General features: G+C 35.0%; 1 protein-coding gene across 10 annotated transcripts in view; it reads right to left on the reverse strand.

Moving 5' to 3' along the window:
- BCAS3 (BCAS3 microtubule associated cell migration factor) overlaps positions 1–19,777 on the reverse strand; it is a 664,948-nt gene that overhangs the window by 337,463 nt on the left and 307,708 nt on the right. For 7 of the 10 annotated variants that reach the window (XM_032279300.1, XM_032279309.1, XM_032279301.1 and 4 more), the window contains exons 17-20: positions 17,939–17,983; positions 10,011–10,135; positions 6,679–6,844; positions 4,451–4,551 (exon numbers count right to left, since the gene is read on the reverse strand). In XM_032279300.1, the coding sequence (XP_032135191.1) occupies positions 4,451–4,551; positions 6,679–6,844; positions 10,011–10,135; positions 17,939–17,983 (437 nt within the window). The remainder of the gene's footprint in view (positions 1–4,450; positions 4,552–6,678; positions 6,845–10,010; positions 10,136–17,938; positions 17,984–19,777) is intronic. The other 3 variants (XM_032279305.1, XM_032279302.1, XM_032279304.1) reach the window with 1 other exon arrangement.

Raw genomic sequence — 19,777 nt, forward strand, 5'->3', positions numbered from 1 at the left:
CAGGCAGAAGAGCTGTAGGATCATCTTGGCTCACTGAATCTCTGTCTCCCAGGTTCAAGTGATTCTCCTGCCTCAGCCTCCTCAGTAGCTGGAATCACAGGTGTGTGCCACCAAACCTGGCTAATTTTTGTATTTTTAGTAGAGACAGGGTTTCATCATGTTGGCCAGGCTGGTCTTGAACTCCTGACCTCAAGCAATCCACCCGCCTTGGCCTCCCAAAGTGCTGGGATTACAGCCATGAGCCACCACACCTGGCCTAGTATTGCTTTTATCAATTGTATTTCAAGCCTTTGCTCCTCTGACCCAAATGTCCATGTTTTGCATATTTAATTGTTTCAGTCATGTAACATACCAGCATGTCCAGCATTCTCAAAGAGATATGTTATTCTTTTTTTTTTTTCCCATTTATTTATTTTATTGCATTTTAGGTTTTGGGATATGTTATTCTTTATGTAAAAAAAAACTTGACTTATTATTATTACTATTACTATTTTTTGAGACAGAGTTTCGCTCTATTGCTCAGGCTGGAGTGCAGTGATGTGATCTCAGCTCACTGTAACCTCCTCCTCCAGGGTTCAAGAGATTCTCCTGCCTCAGCCTCCTGAGTAGCTGGGATTACAGGCACATGCCACCATGCCCAGCTAATTTTTGCATTTTTAGTAGAGACAGGCTTTCACCATGTTGGTCAGGCTGGTCTCAAACTCCTGATCTCGTGATCCACCCATCTCGACCTCCCAAAATGCTGGAATTACAGATGTGACGCACTGCGCCAGGCCAAAAACTTGACTTTAAAATCAAGTCCATCTGTATTTCCATTCTCAATGTAAAGAAGCATTATGATTACTATCTAAGATATTTTTTTATCTGACACTATGATCAGAATCACATAGACAGAATAGATATTCCTTTCTTTTTTACTTAAGAGACAGGATCTTGCTCTGTCACCCAGGCTAGAGTGCAGTGGTGTAATCACAGCTCACGGAAACCTCAAATTCTTGGGCTCAAGTGATCCTCCTACGTCAGCCTGCTGAGCAAATGGGACTACAGGTGCATATCATCATGCTCAGCTAATTTTTAAATTTTTTTGATAGAGACAGGGTCTCTCTATGTTGCCCAGGATGGTCTTGAACTTCTGGCCTCAAACAATCCTCCCACCTTGGCCTCCCAAAGTACCAGGATTACAGGTATGAGCCACCATACCTGGGCCAGGTATTCCATTGTTAATGCTGAATACAAAAAGGGTTTTGTAAATTGTACTAAAAGTCCCAGAAGTCTATCATTTGAAAATATATTCTTCTGAGATAAGAAACAAAAGCTTATAATAATGCTTAAATGTATAAACTATTTTACAATTTTAAAAAGGACTTTAACATCACTTCACTGATCATCATAACATCTCTATAAGAGCAAGTATAATAACTGATATCTACATTTATCAAGTTATTGCTGGATTTAGAACTAGAACCCAGGTCTTTTCATCTTTATCCCAATATTAGTCCCTCTGTAACTCAAAAGGTCTAAAATGGAATGCATTATACAGTAAGTCCTCATTTAACATCATTGATAAGTTCATGCAAACTGTGGCTTTAAGTGAAATGAAATATTACAAAACCAATTTTACCATTGGCTAATTGATGTAAACAACAGTTAAGGTCCTATGGCATACTGTGTTCTGGTCAAAAACATCAGTAAACTTCTGAATAAAGACCACAGATGCTTTAATATTAAACATCAAAATAAGCATGAGCTATATATACATTTAATAAAGATTAATCAAAACAAGTAACAAAATTATTTACTTATTTTTTAGTGAATCACTGAGTAATGGAGCTCGAAGTGCTGATTAGTTAAATCAAGGAATAAATGTTTGCAAAGTGAACATTTTAATATTGTTGAGCATTTGTGTGATTCACCATATATTCGAAGAATTTTTATTTTACAATAATTTGTATTCACCCATTCAGAGTTATGGGTGGACAGAGCGTATATCCTGGAAGCTCAGGGTATAAGGCAGGACCCAACCCTAGACAGGACACCATCTGATTGCAGGGCACTCTCACACACGCATGCCCATACTCACTCAGCCTGAGATGCAATTTAGCCATGCCAATCAACCTAACATGCATACCTTTGGTATCAAGGAGAAAACCTGTGTACTCACTGAAAACCCATCAAGACATGGGGAGAACGTGAAAACTCCAGAACAGGCAATGGCCCCAGGCAGGGAGTGATTATTTTTTGTCATCAGCTTTATAAAGAATTGACGTTAAACAAAATGACATTATTCAAGAACCTGCTATATTCTATATTAGAAACCACAGAATAATTAGTGACTACTTAGTTTCAAATTGTCTTTTTTTGAGTTAGAGTTTCACTTTGTCACCCAGGCTGGGAGTGCAGTGGCACCATCTTGGCTCACTGCAAGCTTCACCTCCCAGGTTCAAGCAGCTCTCATGCCTCAACCTCCTGAGTAGCTGTGGTGGTATGATTTTTTTGTGTGTGCGAGGTTTCACCACGTTGCCCAGGCTGGTCTCAGACTCCTGAGCTCAGCCAATGTGCCTGCCTCAACCTCCCAAAGTGCTGGGATTACAGGCGTGAGCCACCGTGCCCAGCCTCTAATTCTTTTCTATGCCAACTCTTCAACATCTCACAGGTCTGTGCTGTCTTCTCTATAATACAGCACTGATTTAAGGTCTCATCTTGCTCTAGGATCACCTAGCCTCCATTTCCTTCCTCTCAACTTCCTGCTGCAATGCTGCCAGAATGATCTTTCTAAAATACAATTCTGATGGTGTCATTCCTATGCTTGAAAACATGTGATGGCTTACTACTGCCAACAGTGGTGGTTCTTAAATTATGCACCTGGGGATTTTTGTCATTCTGAGAATTAGACAAAGGTGTTTAGGGCGGCTAAAATCAACCATAGTACAATGTCAATAAGGTCCATCACTGGAATGAAAAACAATTAAGAGATAGGTATAGCTATATCTTTTCCCCAATATTTTTGTAAATATTTCAGACTTGTTATTGTATATCTATGAAACAGACTTAATAGGTATCAACAAAACAAAACCCAATATTAATTCTGAGTCAACTATGCTTAATTCAACAATTAGTTTTGCTCCTTGAGAAGTAATGAAAAATGTACTCATGATTCTTATTTCATATCATATTCATGTCATGTATTTTTCCAGTTCATATGATAGTTAAATAAATGCTTAAAAAATCTAGAAACTAACAACTTCTATATGCACTGCTTCTTGAATCAATCTGAAAACCACTAAATATTACCCTTCAGTGATGCCTTAGGCAACACACGTTACGGCTCTCACAGTTCAATTTATAACCCTCCACTGATACACCTACCCCATTTTATTTTACTTTATTATTAAACATCTGTCTTCTGAATTAGTGAATTCATAGAGGACAGAAGCGATATACTAATCACCTTTAAATCGCAGCTGCCTCACACATAGTAGGCACTCAATAAAAATGTACTAGAAGAAGAGAGAGTTCAACAACTATATGAGAGAGCAAGACAGCCAACCATTGATTACAGTTATGGAGTTTTATAACTTGAAAGCAAAGTCTATAAAATGTTTGTTTCCAGTATAATATATAATACATTATAAAGATAAAAATAAAATCATTCGACAACTATTTTAATTCACGCTTTCTAATATACCGGGCAAGAAAATATGTTAAATGCAACAAAGCTCCATTAAAAACATGTCAATGTTGATTTTTAAGAATTTTCTTTAAAACATGCAATACTCAGAGCCATCAAATTAAATTAAGGATTCAGTCTACTCTACAAAACTGAATTATAATTGTAAACAATTTTTAATTCTATAAACACAAACTGGATAATAAATGTTAAATTGCCTTTAAATGCTTTCCATATAAAAAGGCCATATCTAGGTCAATGAACTTGGTTCAGTCTCTACAAATGTTAATGCTTAAACATAAAAGTAAGCAAACAAACATAGTTGAAATCTTTACCTCATTACTGCAAGTAAAATTCTACCAAAAGAAAAGCCTGCTGGCATAATTTTCACAGTTGCACTTTTAACCGTGCTAATTTTTGCTTTTTTAAATTTTAATGTTAGAAACAGATTCCAAGCTTTATTAAACTTTTTATTATATCCTAATATTTTCAGGTAGTTGTTTTTGTTTGTTTTAATTTTTGAGCCTTCCAGATATTACCTATCAACTTACCTATTATCACTACAGGAATATATTTCATAGGTACAGAGTATAAGCAGTCAGAGACATAATGCATACTAAAGCTTATGGCTTATATTCGTATTAAATATCTTATTTGCCTCAGACTAATTATTGAAGGCCTACGGCCTATGGACCAGTGGTAATGTTTGCTTTAAAAGCTAGCATTTTAAGATGAAATCTGAATAGACCATATGAAAGGAAAAAAAAAATCTGAACTACTTACGGCCAGCAAGCAGGAACTGATAATATTGTACTGCATCTGCAGCGAGGAGCAGAGGGTGGTTTGCATTAAATGGTGGCTGCAATTCATTCCATTGAGGGGTTCTAAGGAAACAGCAGAAGAATATTAATATTTAAGGTTAATAAATGGGATGTAAATCACCATGACTGTCATCACTGATGAACACTGACTTAAACTCACACTATTTTTGTGATCATTAAAATAAACTTGTAATCATTAAAATGAATGTGCTGAAACCTGAAACACAAGGCCATCTGCTATGAAAAAATAAAAAGGTGGCAGTCTTTCATGCAAATAACATGCAGTCAATATGAGCTTAACAGCAGAAGACCCTCCGACAGGATAGGCAAGACATTCAGAAGATTGAACGGGTGTAAAATTCAAATGTTATAACTAAGTAGTTTTAATTTATGTAATTTCTGACCTCTCTATTCTTAAAATATGTATATATTTTAAAATAAAATGAAGTAGGTAAAATGGTTAATAAAACACAGCTGTGTAAATGGATAACTTATTATAGATCAAATTAGCATCCGAGTTCTGAAATAAGTCACTATTTCAACAATGATAGTGTAGTAATTTTAATTAGGTCTGCCCACTCCTAAATAAGCTTGATAAATCAGATATTGATCAGGTCAATCCAGCATAGTAAAGTAGTTGTAAAGAATGCTGGAGCCTCCAAAAATCAATATAAGAATATTTTAAAATGTCAAAAGGACAAGGATCATTTTCATATCCATTTCTGTCTGTTTCCTTCCATACGTGTCAGGAACAATTTTTTCTCTCCTGGATGATGAACTATATTAAAGAGGTTTTATTCCAGGTTTCATTTTTTCCTTTTGGTTATAGCTTATAAAGATTCTAATCATTATGTACTTTTGATATGGACTCTGATTCTTAATAAACATTCCTACAAGGCCTAACTATTGTATCTCAGAGAATCACTTTCAGAGAAACCTTGAAATCTATCTATATTAGTTTCTGTTCCCCTTAATGGTTATCTCAATGTTACTCTCTATTTTCAATGAGCATGAGATTGCAAATAGCGGAAGTACAAGTCTGAGAAAATTTAACACAAAAGGGCAAGGAGAAAGAAGTTCAAACGGAGGTATTCTCCAAGGTGCATTCAGAAGACAATTAAAAAATATGTCCCCACAAAAATCTGTACATGAATGCTCACAGCAACATTATTTAATAACAGTGTAAAAAGTAGAAATATCCATAAACTAATAAATGGATAAACAAAAGGCAGTATAACCATATAGTGGAGTATTATGTAGCCATAAAAAGGAATAAAGTTCTGATATATATGCTACAACATGGATGATCTTGAAAATAAGCTAAGTGAAAGAAGCCAGACACAAAAGGTCACCTATTGTATGATTCCACTTATATGAAATAATCAGAGTAGGAAAATCCATAGAGAAAGTAAACTGGCAGCTGCCTAGGTATGACGGGTTGGAGAAAAATAAGGAGCAACTGTTAATGGGTATGAGGTTTCTTTTTAGGATGATAAGAATTGATTGCAGTGGTAAGTGCACAGCTTTGTGAAAAGTCACTTTTAATAGGTTAATTTTATTGTATGTAAATTACGTCAAATGAAAAAGTAATGAAGGGCTAGGTGCTCAGGCCTATAATCCCAGCACTTTGGGAGGTAGAGGAGGGTGGATCACCAGAGGTCAGGAGTTCGAGACCAGCCTTGCCAACACGGTGAAACCCCATCTCTACTAAAAATTAGCCAGGTGTGATGGCGGGCGCCTGTCGTCCCAGCTACTCAGGAGGCTGAGGCAGGAGAATCACTTGAACCCAGGAGGTGGAGACTGCAGTGAGGTGAGATTGGACCACTGCACTCCAGTCTGATTGACAAAGTGGGATTATTTTTTCACAAAAAAAAAAAAAAAAAAAAAAGTAATGATGTATTGCTTGTTTTGCTAGATGAAAGTGAGATTTAAAAAATTACATACTGTATGATTCCATTTACATAAAATTCTAGAAACTGTAAACTAATCTGTAGAGACAAAGAGGGGCAAAAGAAGAAGAGATTACAAAGGGCCACAAAGAAACATTTGGGAGTTATGAATATGTTTACCATGTTAGTTGTGGTGATGATTTTGCAGCTGTATGCATGTTAAAACTTATCAAACTAGACACTTTTAATCTTGTATACCTTAACGAAGCTGTTAAAAAGAAAAAAAGAAAGGAGGTACTACCTAACCAGAGTCCAGCTGGCTCGAGGTGAAGTCATCATTTCCAGGGGAGTGTCATCACTAATCTTGGGGGCAGTGCTGAGGGGTCGTGGCTCCATCATGTGCTCCACTAAGGTGCCGTAGCAACTGATAATGTACAGGGACTCAACTACAACTTGTTTGGACTGATCTACAAACAGAGAAACAGAACCCGATGTGTCATGATGGCATAAAAGGAGCACAGAATAATTTTTACAAGTTAATGACCTTAATAGTTCCTTCTTGAGGCTGCTCAGAGAAAATAAAAAGACAGGAATTTTTTTTTTTTTCTAACTATTATTTTTTCTTTTTCTTTTTGAGATGGAGTTTCACTCTTGTTGCCCAGGCTGGAGTAGAGTGACACGATCTCGGCTCACTGCAACCTCTGCCTCCCAGGTTCAAGCGATTCTCCCGCCTCAGCCTCCCAAGTAGCTGGGGTTACAGGCACCCGCTACCATGCCCAGCTAATTTTAGTATTTTTACTAGAGATGGGGTTTCGACATGTTGGTCAGGCTGGTCTCAAACTCCTCACCTCATGTGATCCACCCACCTTGGCCTCCCAAAGTGCTGGGATTACAGGCATGAGCCACCGCACCCGGCCGAAAGGAATTTTTCCATATGGTGCTTGTTCCTTGCCTAAAGGTTGCCTCGTGTAAGTACATGCTAGACATTTTCACATATGAAAATGTCTATAATATCAGACTATTTTCAATCTTAAGTAACTTATTTCAAGAATGATAGGACTCTGCCCCAAATCTTAATATAGTAAAATACTATAATACAAATTACAATGTAATTTGTCCCACATTATGAAAAATGAATGGACTAACTGAAAAGGAATAACATATGGACTAAGATTTAGTTAACTTTAATGTACCAAATGACTCACATGAAAGGTTACTTGTATTCCTAAATCAGCCTAATGTCTCATCTATTTTTTCTCAGAAAACTTAAATTTAGAACTTAAATTTCTGGATCAAAAAAACCAAAAACATATGGTGTATCAATGGAGGTTCATCATTTCAAACACACGTACCAGGGTGGGGGATACTGATAATAAGAGGTTTTGCATGTGTGGGTACAGAAGGTATATATGGAAAATCTCTGTACCTTCTGCTCATTTGACTGTGAAACTAAAGCTCCTTTAGAAAATAAAGTCTATTTAGCACACATACACATACATGCATGTGCATCCCCTTCCCCCAAATCCTCTTCTTTCTGTCCATGGGATCACTGGCCTCTGTGGTAAATGAAGTTCAGCCATACTTTGAGAAGTCAGGCGCTGAGTGTGGATCTAATCAACTGACTTTATAAGGAATACACATGTACTCACTACCAACTCAGGTTTAATTCTCTCTCTCGGGTTTTACAGTAAACCTAGGAGCATATAAAATCACTCATGAATGTTGGGTGGGTCACCTTATCTCTATGTCAGGCGAATCAATTACAGCTGATTTGAGAAAATGGCTAATGATCAGCCAGTGGGCCATAAAGGAGTAGCAAGTTAAAAAGGTAATTAGAACAGAAGGGAGAAGCATTTGAAATCGAGCTTCACAGAAGGTTTTAACTAGTAACAAAAAGTCCTTTCGATAGCATCATTAAACCTAAGGAGGTAACAAAAAAAATAAAGATGGGATAAGGAAATGGAAGGCTTGCATACTTAACAGTATCCTCTCCCACTTAGGTAAGGAACCTGCTGCGCCTGAGATCCTATTACCAAGGAAAGGGTCACTGAAAGGCGATAACAAGAGAAAGGGCTCATGTCTGACTGCCAATGTTAGCATAAAGGAGAGCCATTTTGCCAAGAACAATACAGCCTGTGGAACTCACCAGAGAAGTGCCCTAATAACAACCAGTTTGTGACCTAGTTTAATAATACTAAAATATTTAGGGGAAAATCATAACATTCAAAATGATATACTTGGTTTATGAATGTAGGCATTCTCTTTAAACAGAAGCAATAAGGAATCACATGCTATAAAGCATTAATCCTATAAACATTTTAGGTATGGACCCTAGTGATCAAAGCAGGGATTAAAAACAATAACTACAGTAGTCCCTCCTTAGGTGTGTGTTCAGTTATCCATGGTCAACTGCAGTCCAAAAATATTAAATGGAAAACTCTAGAAATAAACAATTCATAAACTTCAAAGGGGACACTGAGTAGCATGATGAAATCTCTCATTGTCCCATTCGTCCTGCATGGGACATGAATCATCCTTTGTCCAGCATATCTACATTGTATATGCTACCAGCCCATTAGTCCAATAGTAGCTGTCTTGGTTATTAGACTGAAAAGCATCGTACCATTTAGGGCTCCAAACCATCCCAGGTTTCAGGCATCCACTGGGGATCTTGGATGTATCCTCCACAGATAAGGAGGGACTACAGTATATTAATTCCAATGAGCAACAGTAACCACAAAAGCTGAGCCTTATTTCTCAGTGGCATGCTGTTCCTTTCTTCTTTTTCTTAATCGTGATCTTAAAACATGGCAGAGAACTGAGCATGGTAGCTCATGCCTGTAATCCCAGCACTTTGGGAAGCTGAGGCAGGTGGATCAGAAAGTCAGGAGTTCGAAACCAGCCTGACCAACATAGCAAAACCGTGTCTCTACTACAAATACAAAAAATTAGCCGGGCCTGGTGGCAGGTTCCTGTAATTCCAGCTACTCGGGAGGCTGAGGCAGGAGAATCGCTTGAACCTTGGAGGTGGAGGTTGCAGTGAGCTGAGATCGCACCACTGCTCTCCAGCCTGGGCAACAACGGTGAAACTGTCTCAAAAGCAAAACAAAACAGCAACAACAAAAAACATGGCAGAGATTTTTTTTTTTTTAATGTTAAGATTTTTAACACTAGAAAATCTGGTTTCAAACTCTGATTCTATTGCCTAACTAGTGCTTTTAGCTAAGATATTTAAACTTGCTGGTCTCAAGTTCTTCATCTCTAAAGCAGGGACAATGAGGCTTTTCCTCTCCATACTTCATAGACAAGGGTGTGAAACTATCTTGTAAAAATGTAAAAGGTATAAAATGGGTATAGAATTGACAGCATTGAGACACCTGTAGATTGTCACCAACAAAACAAAACACAATCGTCACTCAGTGGGCAATTCATTTAATGTTCATACTGAGAGGATAGTTGTTCTTCTTGATTACACTTGAGTAATTAGTTGAAGAGTGACAGATTAATTACATTTAAAAAAAAATGGTTTCCAGACTATTGGGTACAAGATTATTCTAGGGGAACTGCTAGCAATTTTCCTTAAGAAGCAAAAACTACAAGTAGAACATTTATTTTTTCAGCCAAAATACATACCTTTTTCTCTTTTCAGACCTGCATTATTTGCAAACCATGACCTGGATGTTCCGAAGACAGCAGCCACACAAAATTCTCCGCCCATCGATTTGCTGGGTGAAATTTGTGGAGGAGGTTTAACTTTGCTTAAAAAATAAAATAACAGTAAAAAACAATTAACATGATGAAATGACAGTCTGTTAGGTAATGACAGATTTTCCTTTAAATTCCACTTCATTCAAGTCCTCCAATATGAACATGCATTTTGCCTTAAGTAATAAATGATGATGTGAGACTATGTTCTGGAGTAAAAGTCAAATTAGTTCAAAGTTCCAGAGTTTTGTAAAGAGAGCAACATTTATAAGACCAAAAAAAATCAACTCCTTTTTGAAGTATGTGCTGGCAAAATCCAAGTCAGTTCTTTTCAGATGGATAACTTTTCTCTAGAAATTTCAAAGTGAAGCAATAGTACCAGCATATACATCTCAAAATAATAAAATGGTTTAGCACGTCATTTTTATATATATTAGGTTGGTGCAAAAGTAATTGCGGGTTTTGCCACTACTCTCAATAGCAAAAAAAACGGCAATTACTTTTGCACCAATCTCTAAGACGTGGGATTAACAGTACAAATGAATGGAGATGGCATGGATGAAAATGAGGTGACATAGAATGAAGCCTTGAAAACGCTTTCTCAGCCACAATGCCATGGAGAGGTAGACGGTGTAAGGGGAGCATAGCTAATCATCTAATGCAATAATATTCTATGACGTTCTACCTGTTGTCTCTTTTTCTTCTTAAATTTGTGAAAATGATGTGTCTATTTTTGTTCAGTGAAAAAGACGAAGATGGAGTTACATATCAATAGCCTCTCAAACCTAAATCTTTTTTGTTGCTCATATGTCTGAAGGCACATTTAGTAACTGCCATTACTTCCTGCCACTGCCATTAAAAAGAAGTTGCTCTCCCCTGTTTCCCACAAATAAGTTTTCATACTTGGCTTCTAATATTAATCTCATGGCTTCTTTTCAATCCCATATTTCTGTTCTCTTTTGGTTTATCAAGAGCTTCCCAAAGCAATTTTGTCAACCCCCTTTGATAAATTACTTTCTCTAATTCATAGACCAGTAGCCTCATCATGCACTGGTCAAGATCACAGCCCAGGTAGGAGACAGTAAAAACTAGAGCTCTGATGTTCCCCTCTGCTAAGTCAGTCTCCAGTGTCAAACATTATTTCTACCTTATTTTGCTCAATTTTTGTTATCCCTTCATCTTTTAATAAAATATGTTGGGATGGAAAGAGATAGTTTTAGAGACAGGAAGAAACATGTAGTTGAATCCCAGTGCTGTCACCTCTTAGCTGTGTGACATTTGGTTAAGTTATTTAACCTCTCAGAGCTCAGACTACTCATGTGTAAAATAGAAATAGTAATGTCTGCTTCATAGGATTATTTTAATGATTATATTGTCTCAAAGCACTGTCCCCAGCTCATATAGTACCACCTGAGAACTTCTTAGGAGTGCAAGCAAATACTCATAGGCCCCATCCCAGATCTACTAAATCAGAAACTCTGGGAATGGAGCCCAACAATCTGTGTTTTGAAACAAATCCTCCAGATGATTCTGACGCATGCTCAAATCTGAGAACCACTGTATTAGACAAAGAAGGTAAAGTTCCCATGGCAGTACTTTCCCATATCACGGTACTCAGCAAATACTAACTCTTCTATATGGCCCTCCGCCCTAACCTAATCTTCAAAAAATTCAGACTTTGCTTTGGTAATCTCAGTTTCCCAGTTCCTATGACACTTTTAATAGTCTCTCAGACATCTTATTTCCTGAGGTTTGTCTTAACATCTTCCTCTAAGGAAAACTACATCTGGATCAGAGACAACTATGATTGGTCCCTTTGGTCTCCCTCTTTGAACAAAATCCATGGTAATGCCTATTACTACATATGAAAAAAACCTCTTCTACCATTAACATTTCTTAAAACACTTCTCATGATTCCCACAACAAAAAACTTCCATGCCTAAAATGTCAACCAGTCATAGTGAGACTTCCAGTGACAGGAATAAAGACGTTGTTTTAAATAAAAAGCTTCTGAGGGGAAATGAATCTGGTTCTGTAAACTGTTTCACCCCTTCATACTTGCATCTGGCACCACTGCAGTAACCTACTTCTAGAAAGGAAGACTCTCCTCTGCCCTATACCTGAACAAACATGCACCTTCCCATGATATCTGGGTCACTGGCATCAGAATTGTTCTTTCTGGTCATGATCCTTTGTTGCATTACCTGAGAATATAAGGTTACTTTGAAAGCTTTTATTTCCATCCCTGAACTACTATCGCTGAACTGACAAATTCCTCTAACTGGTATTTTTGAGGCACCACTAGTCATTTTTAACCCTTAGAAATTTGGGGAGGATGGGGTCTGGCGGAATGGCAGAGATAAAAGTGTTGTAGAGTTTCTTGAAAGCAGTTTGCAATTATGCGACTTTATGCTTTTACTAGAATCACCATCAGAGAACAAAGCTACTATAATGTACCAACAAGCTTCATTGGGACAAACTCAAAGCTCTTTGCAAATTACTGGATGTCACTGTTGTTATTTTTAAATCATGTGGTAAGTAACAAGTGAGTATGGCACTTCTTAAGAGAAAATAATGGTCTCTCTAAAGTAACCATCCTAAACATACTTAAAAATAGTTGCTTTGGGGGCAGATGGCCAACTTTCTAACATGATAAAAAGTAGAAAACTTAGAGGACATCAATTTAGTTTTCTGACATGCAAAAAATATTCTTGTATGTTTATTAGCTTGCAGTCTAATCAGCACATGTCAAAAGCTAAAATTTCTTATACCTCTACAAGTTACATACAATTTTGTTTTGGAACACACAAGTTAAAAGCATCAACACAGTGTTATTTTATATAAGGTCACTATCTCCTACAAGGAATAAGTATTTCATCATATAACTATGCTTCATTTCCATAAAGAATTATCATTTTTATTTTTGTATTTCATCATTTCTTTTTTCCTCTGATAGGGCCTTAAATTCCATCAGTAAAAGTCTGTGTTTATTAAGGAGTCAAGAGTTTTCAGCCTGAAAATAACTCGCTACCTGCTACATAACATAGTGTTGTGTGTTGAGTATGGAGAATACTGGGTAAATACATTCGTATCAAGTTATTTCTATCATCAATCTATAATGTGGAATGACTGTGCTATTTCAGAAAAATGGAAACATAAAAATATGTGTGTGTCTTTAAGATTTGCAGAGGAATAAAAAGGAAAAACAATCTAATAAAAATGTTATGAATAAAATATCTTCTATGGGGATACATTCAAAGTTAGAAATTTTAACTTGGGCTCAATCTGCCCTTCATCCTAAGTTTTTAAAGGTTCAAGAAAGCTTGGCAGAAGCAGAAGGGCTTTCCTATCAATGTGTGTCAGTGACATACCATGTATGAACTTTTCCACAATGACCTAGAATATTTCTATCACAAAATAACCTTATGCTGACAGAAAGATAAAGCATTGAAAAATGACACATATTTGAATGTATTAGAAAAATGCTAGCTTTGTGTATTATGTAAATTTACAGATTGGTGACCCAGTCCTCAGAGGAAAGCACTCCAATGCTAACCTTCTTTTTCTATCTTGTTCTCAACATCTCCCTTTCTACTCCTAAAGGGGTCTGAAAAAAATCTCATTACAGAACATTTGCAAGTTTAGAAAAAATTTCTCTGGGTGTTTGGATGCCTTCTTTCATTTATTTAATCATTTATAGAGCATGTTTGTTCGAAGCAGGTAAAGTTCCCATACAATGATATTAAAATAATATTTCAATTTATATTGGTGCCCAGAAGATTAACGATACTGATTATGTGGACTCATCCATTTTTTTAAACAGTTGTACAAGAGAACAAAACATACTCCTGATGGACTCCTTTCTACTGATAATTCCTTATCCTTTGCTACTCTTAGCTTCTCATAAATAACCCCATCTTCAATAGTTTTTTAAAAATTTGAGTTAACTTTTGAGCAAAACATAAAAGAAAAACGGAATAAATCCAACTTTCAGCATCCCGGAAGAAATTACAACCACAAAACATCATATTTACTGAGTCTGATACAAATCAGTGTAATCAAAAGAAAAACAAATGCCCAAGCAAAAAAAAGCCAAATAACCAAATTAACAAATAAGATGCTAAATTAAAAATCAGGATTTTAACTCTTTGTTATTTCTTTTGAGGAAATGCTTAACTGTCTAACCATAGAACAAGAATCATTTTCACCGCAATCACCAGAAGTTGTAGGGATATTAACATTACTAGGACTTTAAAAGTATTTACAAAGGCTACTGAAGTTCCCCATTTTTCTTCCCTTGGCCTTTATTATGTAATTCAGCCAGGTCAACATATTAAATTTTTCTTGCCTACTTTTTCTCTGCACTCAACTTCAAAGAGAAAAAAAAGAGTACAAAGCTCTAATGATATCTGCTTAAAAATTACAGGACGATGATCTTCACGTGAATAATTTTACTATTACAATAGGATAGATGTGGAGTATCTGTGGATGGCAGGATAAGCAGTAAGGTGCTCTGGTGCCTTGTGTGGAAGGACACAAGCATGGAAGGAGCTAATATGAGACAGAAGCACCATTTCCTTCCTTTCTTAAAACATAAAAGAACAGTCAATGCTTCAGTTTAAATGTAAGACCCAATATTGATGTAAGTGCTACAAGTGGTATAACAGCTTTCTATAAAAGAAGAAAAAATATTCTTTGTATTCTTTTAGAAGTTTTCTCTCATTCTCAATCTTAGTTTCTAAAATAAGATCTAAATGGGAAAACTGAAAGTATTTTATTTTAAATAACTAAAGATACTAATAATCTGTCAAAAATTATTCTATTCTGTCATAAATTTTTCTTAAAGGTCTAACAGATTTGTGTAAATGTGGCAACTAAAACTAAACTCTCCTCTCCATATAAATCTTTACATTTCAAAAAATGAAACTGTAAAATTTTAAAATATTTAACAGAACAAGATTAGTTTATATTGAACTCTTTATATCTTGATCAAAACTCTTAGAAAATCCTAATTAAAATTTTATAATATGCAAGTTTTAATTCTTTAAAACTTACCCTTATATAATACGAAGGCATTTTACAAGGAAGAAATATACTCATATGGACTACCTATTGTCTATCTGTCATGTATATTTTTTGATAAGCAATTCAAAAATAACAGTAGCTTAAATACAATACTACATGCAAAGTAGGAGCTTGATAAATTCTTATTTGTAATATTGAAAGAAAAATTCAGATTCAAAAATTCACACTGGAATTATCTTAAATGTCTATGTTTAAACAGCATGTTACTTGCGGAATTCTTTTGTATTATTTTATATAGTCATCCAAACTCAAATACCCTAGTTAAACTAATCTAGAGGACATATGATACCAGGTAAGTCCAGAGTGACTAAAATGTTAAAGATGCACTTTTCACTTTCCAACACGCTTATTTTGTTACCAAAGGGAATGATTTTATTTTCTAACTGACTCATCCGAAAGTGCATGAATGTAAGGGACTAAACTTGTTTAATGGAGAACAAAGAATTAGTAGAAATTGTGATACACCAAAAGCAAATTCTTAGCTAAGTGTTAACGTTGCAACTTGAAACTAATAAAAAGTTTGTAGAAAATTTACATTTCATTTTAAGAGGAAAGGTAAAAATTTCATTTTTCATCCAAAATACATATTATCCTATAAATGGATATATTAAAAACATATTTATTTAGCATAATGTTTTATTTCAGAACAGTAAATAAAAAATTCTCAGGTTGAATGCTAAATAACATGGAAAAATAGCAAAAGCTATTAAAACAAAGGAGCTCTTATAAACAACATGGAGGAAGTTGTCAAATTTATATTCATTTGCTGCCTTAATTTGAGGTTTCATTAAGATCTTAATGGAAAAAACATGCACCACTGGGAAAGTAACGTTTTAAAGGAGGACCTTTTAGTCTAGTATAAGTGACTAAAAACGAGTTTCTTGTGAGCTAACGATGGCATCAAACAAACCACAAAGCAGTCTTCTAAAAGACAGGCAATGATTTAAAAGTCTACTATATTTCATATATCCCTTTCTTTAATCTGGCTCTTTTAATCTTGTTTCAACCTCAAATCATTTCTGGTTGACAAGTGCTTTTGCTTAAATGTGAGGAGTACATACGTTGTTGGAGGAATGAACTTTTCTTATTTAACATACAATTATTATTCCATCTTTTACTTCTATGCAAAAACTTCAATCTTTATTAACATACTAAAACTCTTTGCTTTGTACTTAGAAGAATAATTTATCCTTAAATGAAATTTAATTTCTAAGCTTACTCTACAAAGAAATTTTGTCATATGTTGAATGTGGCTTTAAAATTCACCGATCACTGGAAAGCTCATAAGTAAGATCTATGTATCTTATTTGTTTTTAGAAGACATCTGGTTAACAAAATAAATAAAGATCAACTTTCATGAGATTTACATTTGTGTATGTTCTGAATTTGTTTAGAATAGTTTTACAAACTGTGTCTAATTATAATTTTCAAGGAGGAAAATTTTATCTTGATTTGTTTTATCTCACCTATTCTTTAGTGATAATAAAATTTTCAGATCTTCCTGTGGCATATAAACATTGAAATTAGTTTGTGTCAAATAATAATTAACCTTAAAAAACTATTTAAGCTTCTTTTTGTCCAATAGAAAAATGTTGGAATGGTTTTTCTAGTGTAATAGAACACTATGAACAATTCCTAGTTAGCAGTTATGAGAACTACACATATAGGTGCAGAACTCTTTTCAAGTATTCTGACTAAATTAATAAAATTAATATACCTTACATTTCTCAAAACTTCCCGTTGGCCAACATATCCTTAAAAGTTAAAAACATAATCTAATTTAAAGAAGCTTCTTTTGAAACATGGTATTTACCCCTGAAACTGGAAAAGAAACAGTGGTAGCAGCTAACAGTGACTGCACATTTACTATGTGCCAGGCACTGTTATATACTAACATGTACGGAGATATGTATCAGTTTATTTAATTCTCATAGTGAACCTATGAGGTAGGTACTTTTAATACATAAGGAAATAAGAAACAGAAATGTTTTAGAAAATTCCCCCATATCATACAGCTAGTAAGTGTGTGAATTGGGATCTATAACCCAGGCAGTCTAACTCTTAACCAATAAACATTTTATATCATTCTTAACACATTCTATTTCCCATCTTTACATGAAAGTATTAAATATATTATATTTGTTTTCTATGACCTTCATGCCTAAGACTAACAAAGCTATATTCTATACACTGATATGGAAGAAATTACTAAATAATTAAGCTATGATGTGTATGTGTTAATAATTCAAAATAATTATTTAGGAGGTTTTATGTAAAGTATTATTTTGTCATTATGTAGCCTCTTAAATACCTATTCAAAACAAAACTTTTGTCTCTTTAGGATCAAGTAAAATGCAACAAAAACTTTATAAGGCTCTTTTGGCATACCTTAAATATATTTATATTTCAAAATAAATCATGTCCTCAAATGCTATGCATGATATGTAGAGAACTTCTAACACTATAATACTCAAAGCTTTAAACTTGGGTGTTAGCCTTGTCTTATTTATAAGCATTATGAGAGAATTCTTCTATTTAAAAAAAATTCCTCTGTGATTTTTTTTTTTCCTTTTTAAAGAATAAAATGAAACCAAGAAAACTGCTTTTCTAAAGCTTAAATATCAACATTGATGTTCCGTCTACAAATTATTCAGTAACTTGGTGCATCTAACTGTGATCAGGCCATGCAACTGGAAACAAAACTACAAAATGAATCACTTTTTGAGAGTACAGCAAATGAATGAGGCATGCGGGAGTGAACTGGAACTCACCATGGAGCTTTTATGGAAAAACACCCCGCTCCAAAGAGATATGGCCTTCATGGAAAAGGGGGGAAAATGCACAAAAAATTAGAGAAAAACTCATTTAACATTAGCAAATACATGTATATCATACTGTTATAGAGTATGGATAAAAATAACTAAAAAATTAGTAATCACTTACAATTCTGCTGTACATACTGTCTGATAATAACCAATGAACAGAATGATGTGTAATAACAAGGCCCTTAATTTTGAGAGTTAGGGATTCAAAATTTTCTATTTTTCTCCCTTTTCTGGAGCACCCCTGTAATATTTCTAATCTAAAATAAAATAAAATTCACTGCTGAAGCCCTTTAAAACAAAGTATAAGTTAAATGGAATAACCAGATGAAGAAGAGTAAGATCAATAGCAACTGAGGTGTGGCTGTGTGACACAAAATGGTTAAAATTAGCTAACAGTGACTGGATAAAAAATTTGATTTGACACTCTTGGCTTTTCATTGGTTCCAGTCTCAGAATCACAGAAAGAGGCACATATTTGTCAAGCTGCTTATTTGTCATAAGTTGAACTGTATATTGTCAGTCAATGGAAAAAACACTAAGTACAACTAGTATAACTTTTCTCTATTTTTGGTCAAAATCCAGGAAATTAGGAGGTCTCTTAACAGTAATATAAGAAGTTAGCTTCCTTTACCTGGTCTGCACTAGGTTAGGTTAGTACACAGTAAACTAAAGCAACAATCACTTGTTTTAAATACAACTGGGGATACAAAGTAAGACTTTAATGTTATACATATTTCTTCTGAAAATTCTGTTCCCAGCATTTAAGATATGCCTTACATATCTGCACATATCGGAGTGATTTAATGATATCCAAACCAAATAGTACTGTAACATCTGACATTTGGAAGTCATAACAAATGGAGGAGAAAAGCACATTGGTAAAACGTGGGTATTTCCTTCTTCAAAATTGGTTCTAGAATTTAAAAACAAACAAACAAACAAACAAAAAACCTGTTGATTAGCATTAATTTCCCAGTAAATTGAGAATATTTGACCACAAAGCAAAACTTGAGAAAAATGCTTTCATGACACTGAGTACAGTTTTGAGGCTTGAAGTGCATTATACACAAAGAAAGGAACAGAGACATATAAGAGATAACCAGAAGAAAGTGAAGTAGAAGGAAAAGTGGGATAGAGAAAAAATAAAACCAAATTGTACAGATGATGTCAATGCCAAGAAAAGATAGCTCTCTCACAGTTACTCATAAGAACATACTCAGTGATATGATGTCAGCATCCACATTTAAAATGGTAGACTTTAAACTTTTTTGACTGGGAACCCTTAGAAATACATTTTAAGGCTTAAGCTTGTATGTGCACGAATACAGTCAAAGAAGACTGAAACAACTTAGTGAATGTGTTTTTATTTGTAATAAACTTTACTATTTTTCATTTCAATGTTTCATAAATATTAATGTTGGGATTATGTTACAATGCAGATAAATTCATATTCTAACACTGTGGGTCTGGCTGGGATCTGAGATTCTGTATTTCCAATAAGCTCCTAGGTAACAGTAATGCTGCTGGTCTGCAGGACCAGTGACAGAATTGCATTTTTTTCTATTCTACTTCATTAAAGAAAAAAAATGTTGGCCATAATATCTTTATATGATTTCATGACTAATTACATCAAAACCTACATGTTACTAGAGCTCAGCTTGCAGTTTGAAAAACAGAGATTTAAATAACTGAGACTGGCGGGCGCAGTGGCTCATGCCTGTAAGCCCAGCACTTTGGGAGGCCAAGGTGGGCAGATCACTAGGTCAAGAGATGGAGACCATCCTG

The sequence above is a fragment of the Sapajus apella genome, unplaced genomic scaffold, assembly GCF_009761245.1.
Source record: "Sapajus apella isolate SASKATOON/1434 unplaced genomic scaffold, GSC_monkey_1.0 scaffold12, whole genome shotgun sequence".
Classification (NCBI taxonomy): domain Eukaryota; kingdom Metazoa; phylum Chordata; class Mammalia; order Primates; family Cebidae; genus Sapajus; species Sapajus apella.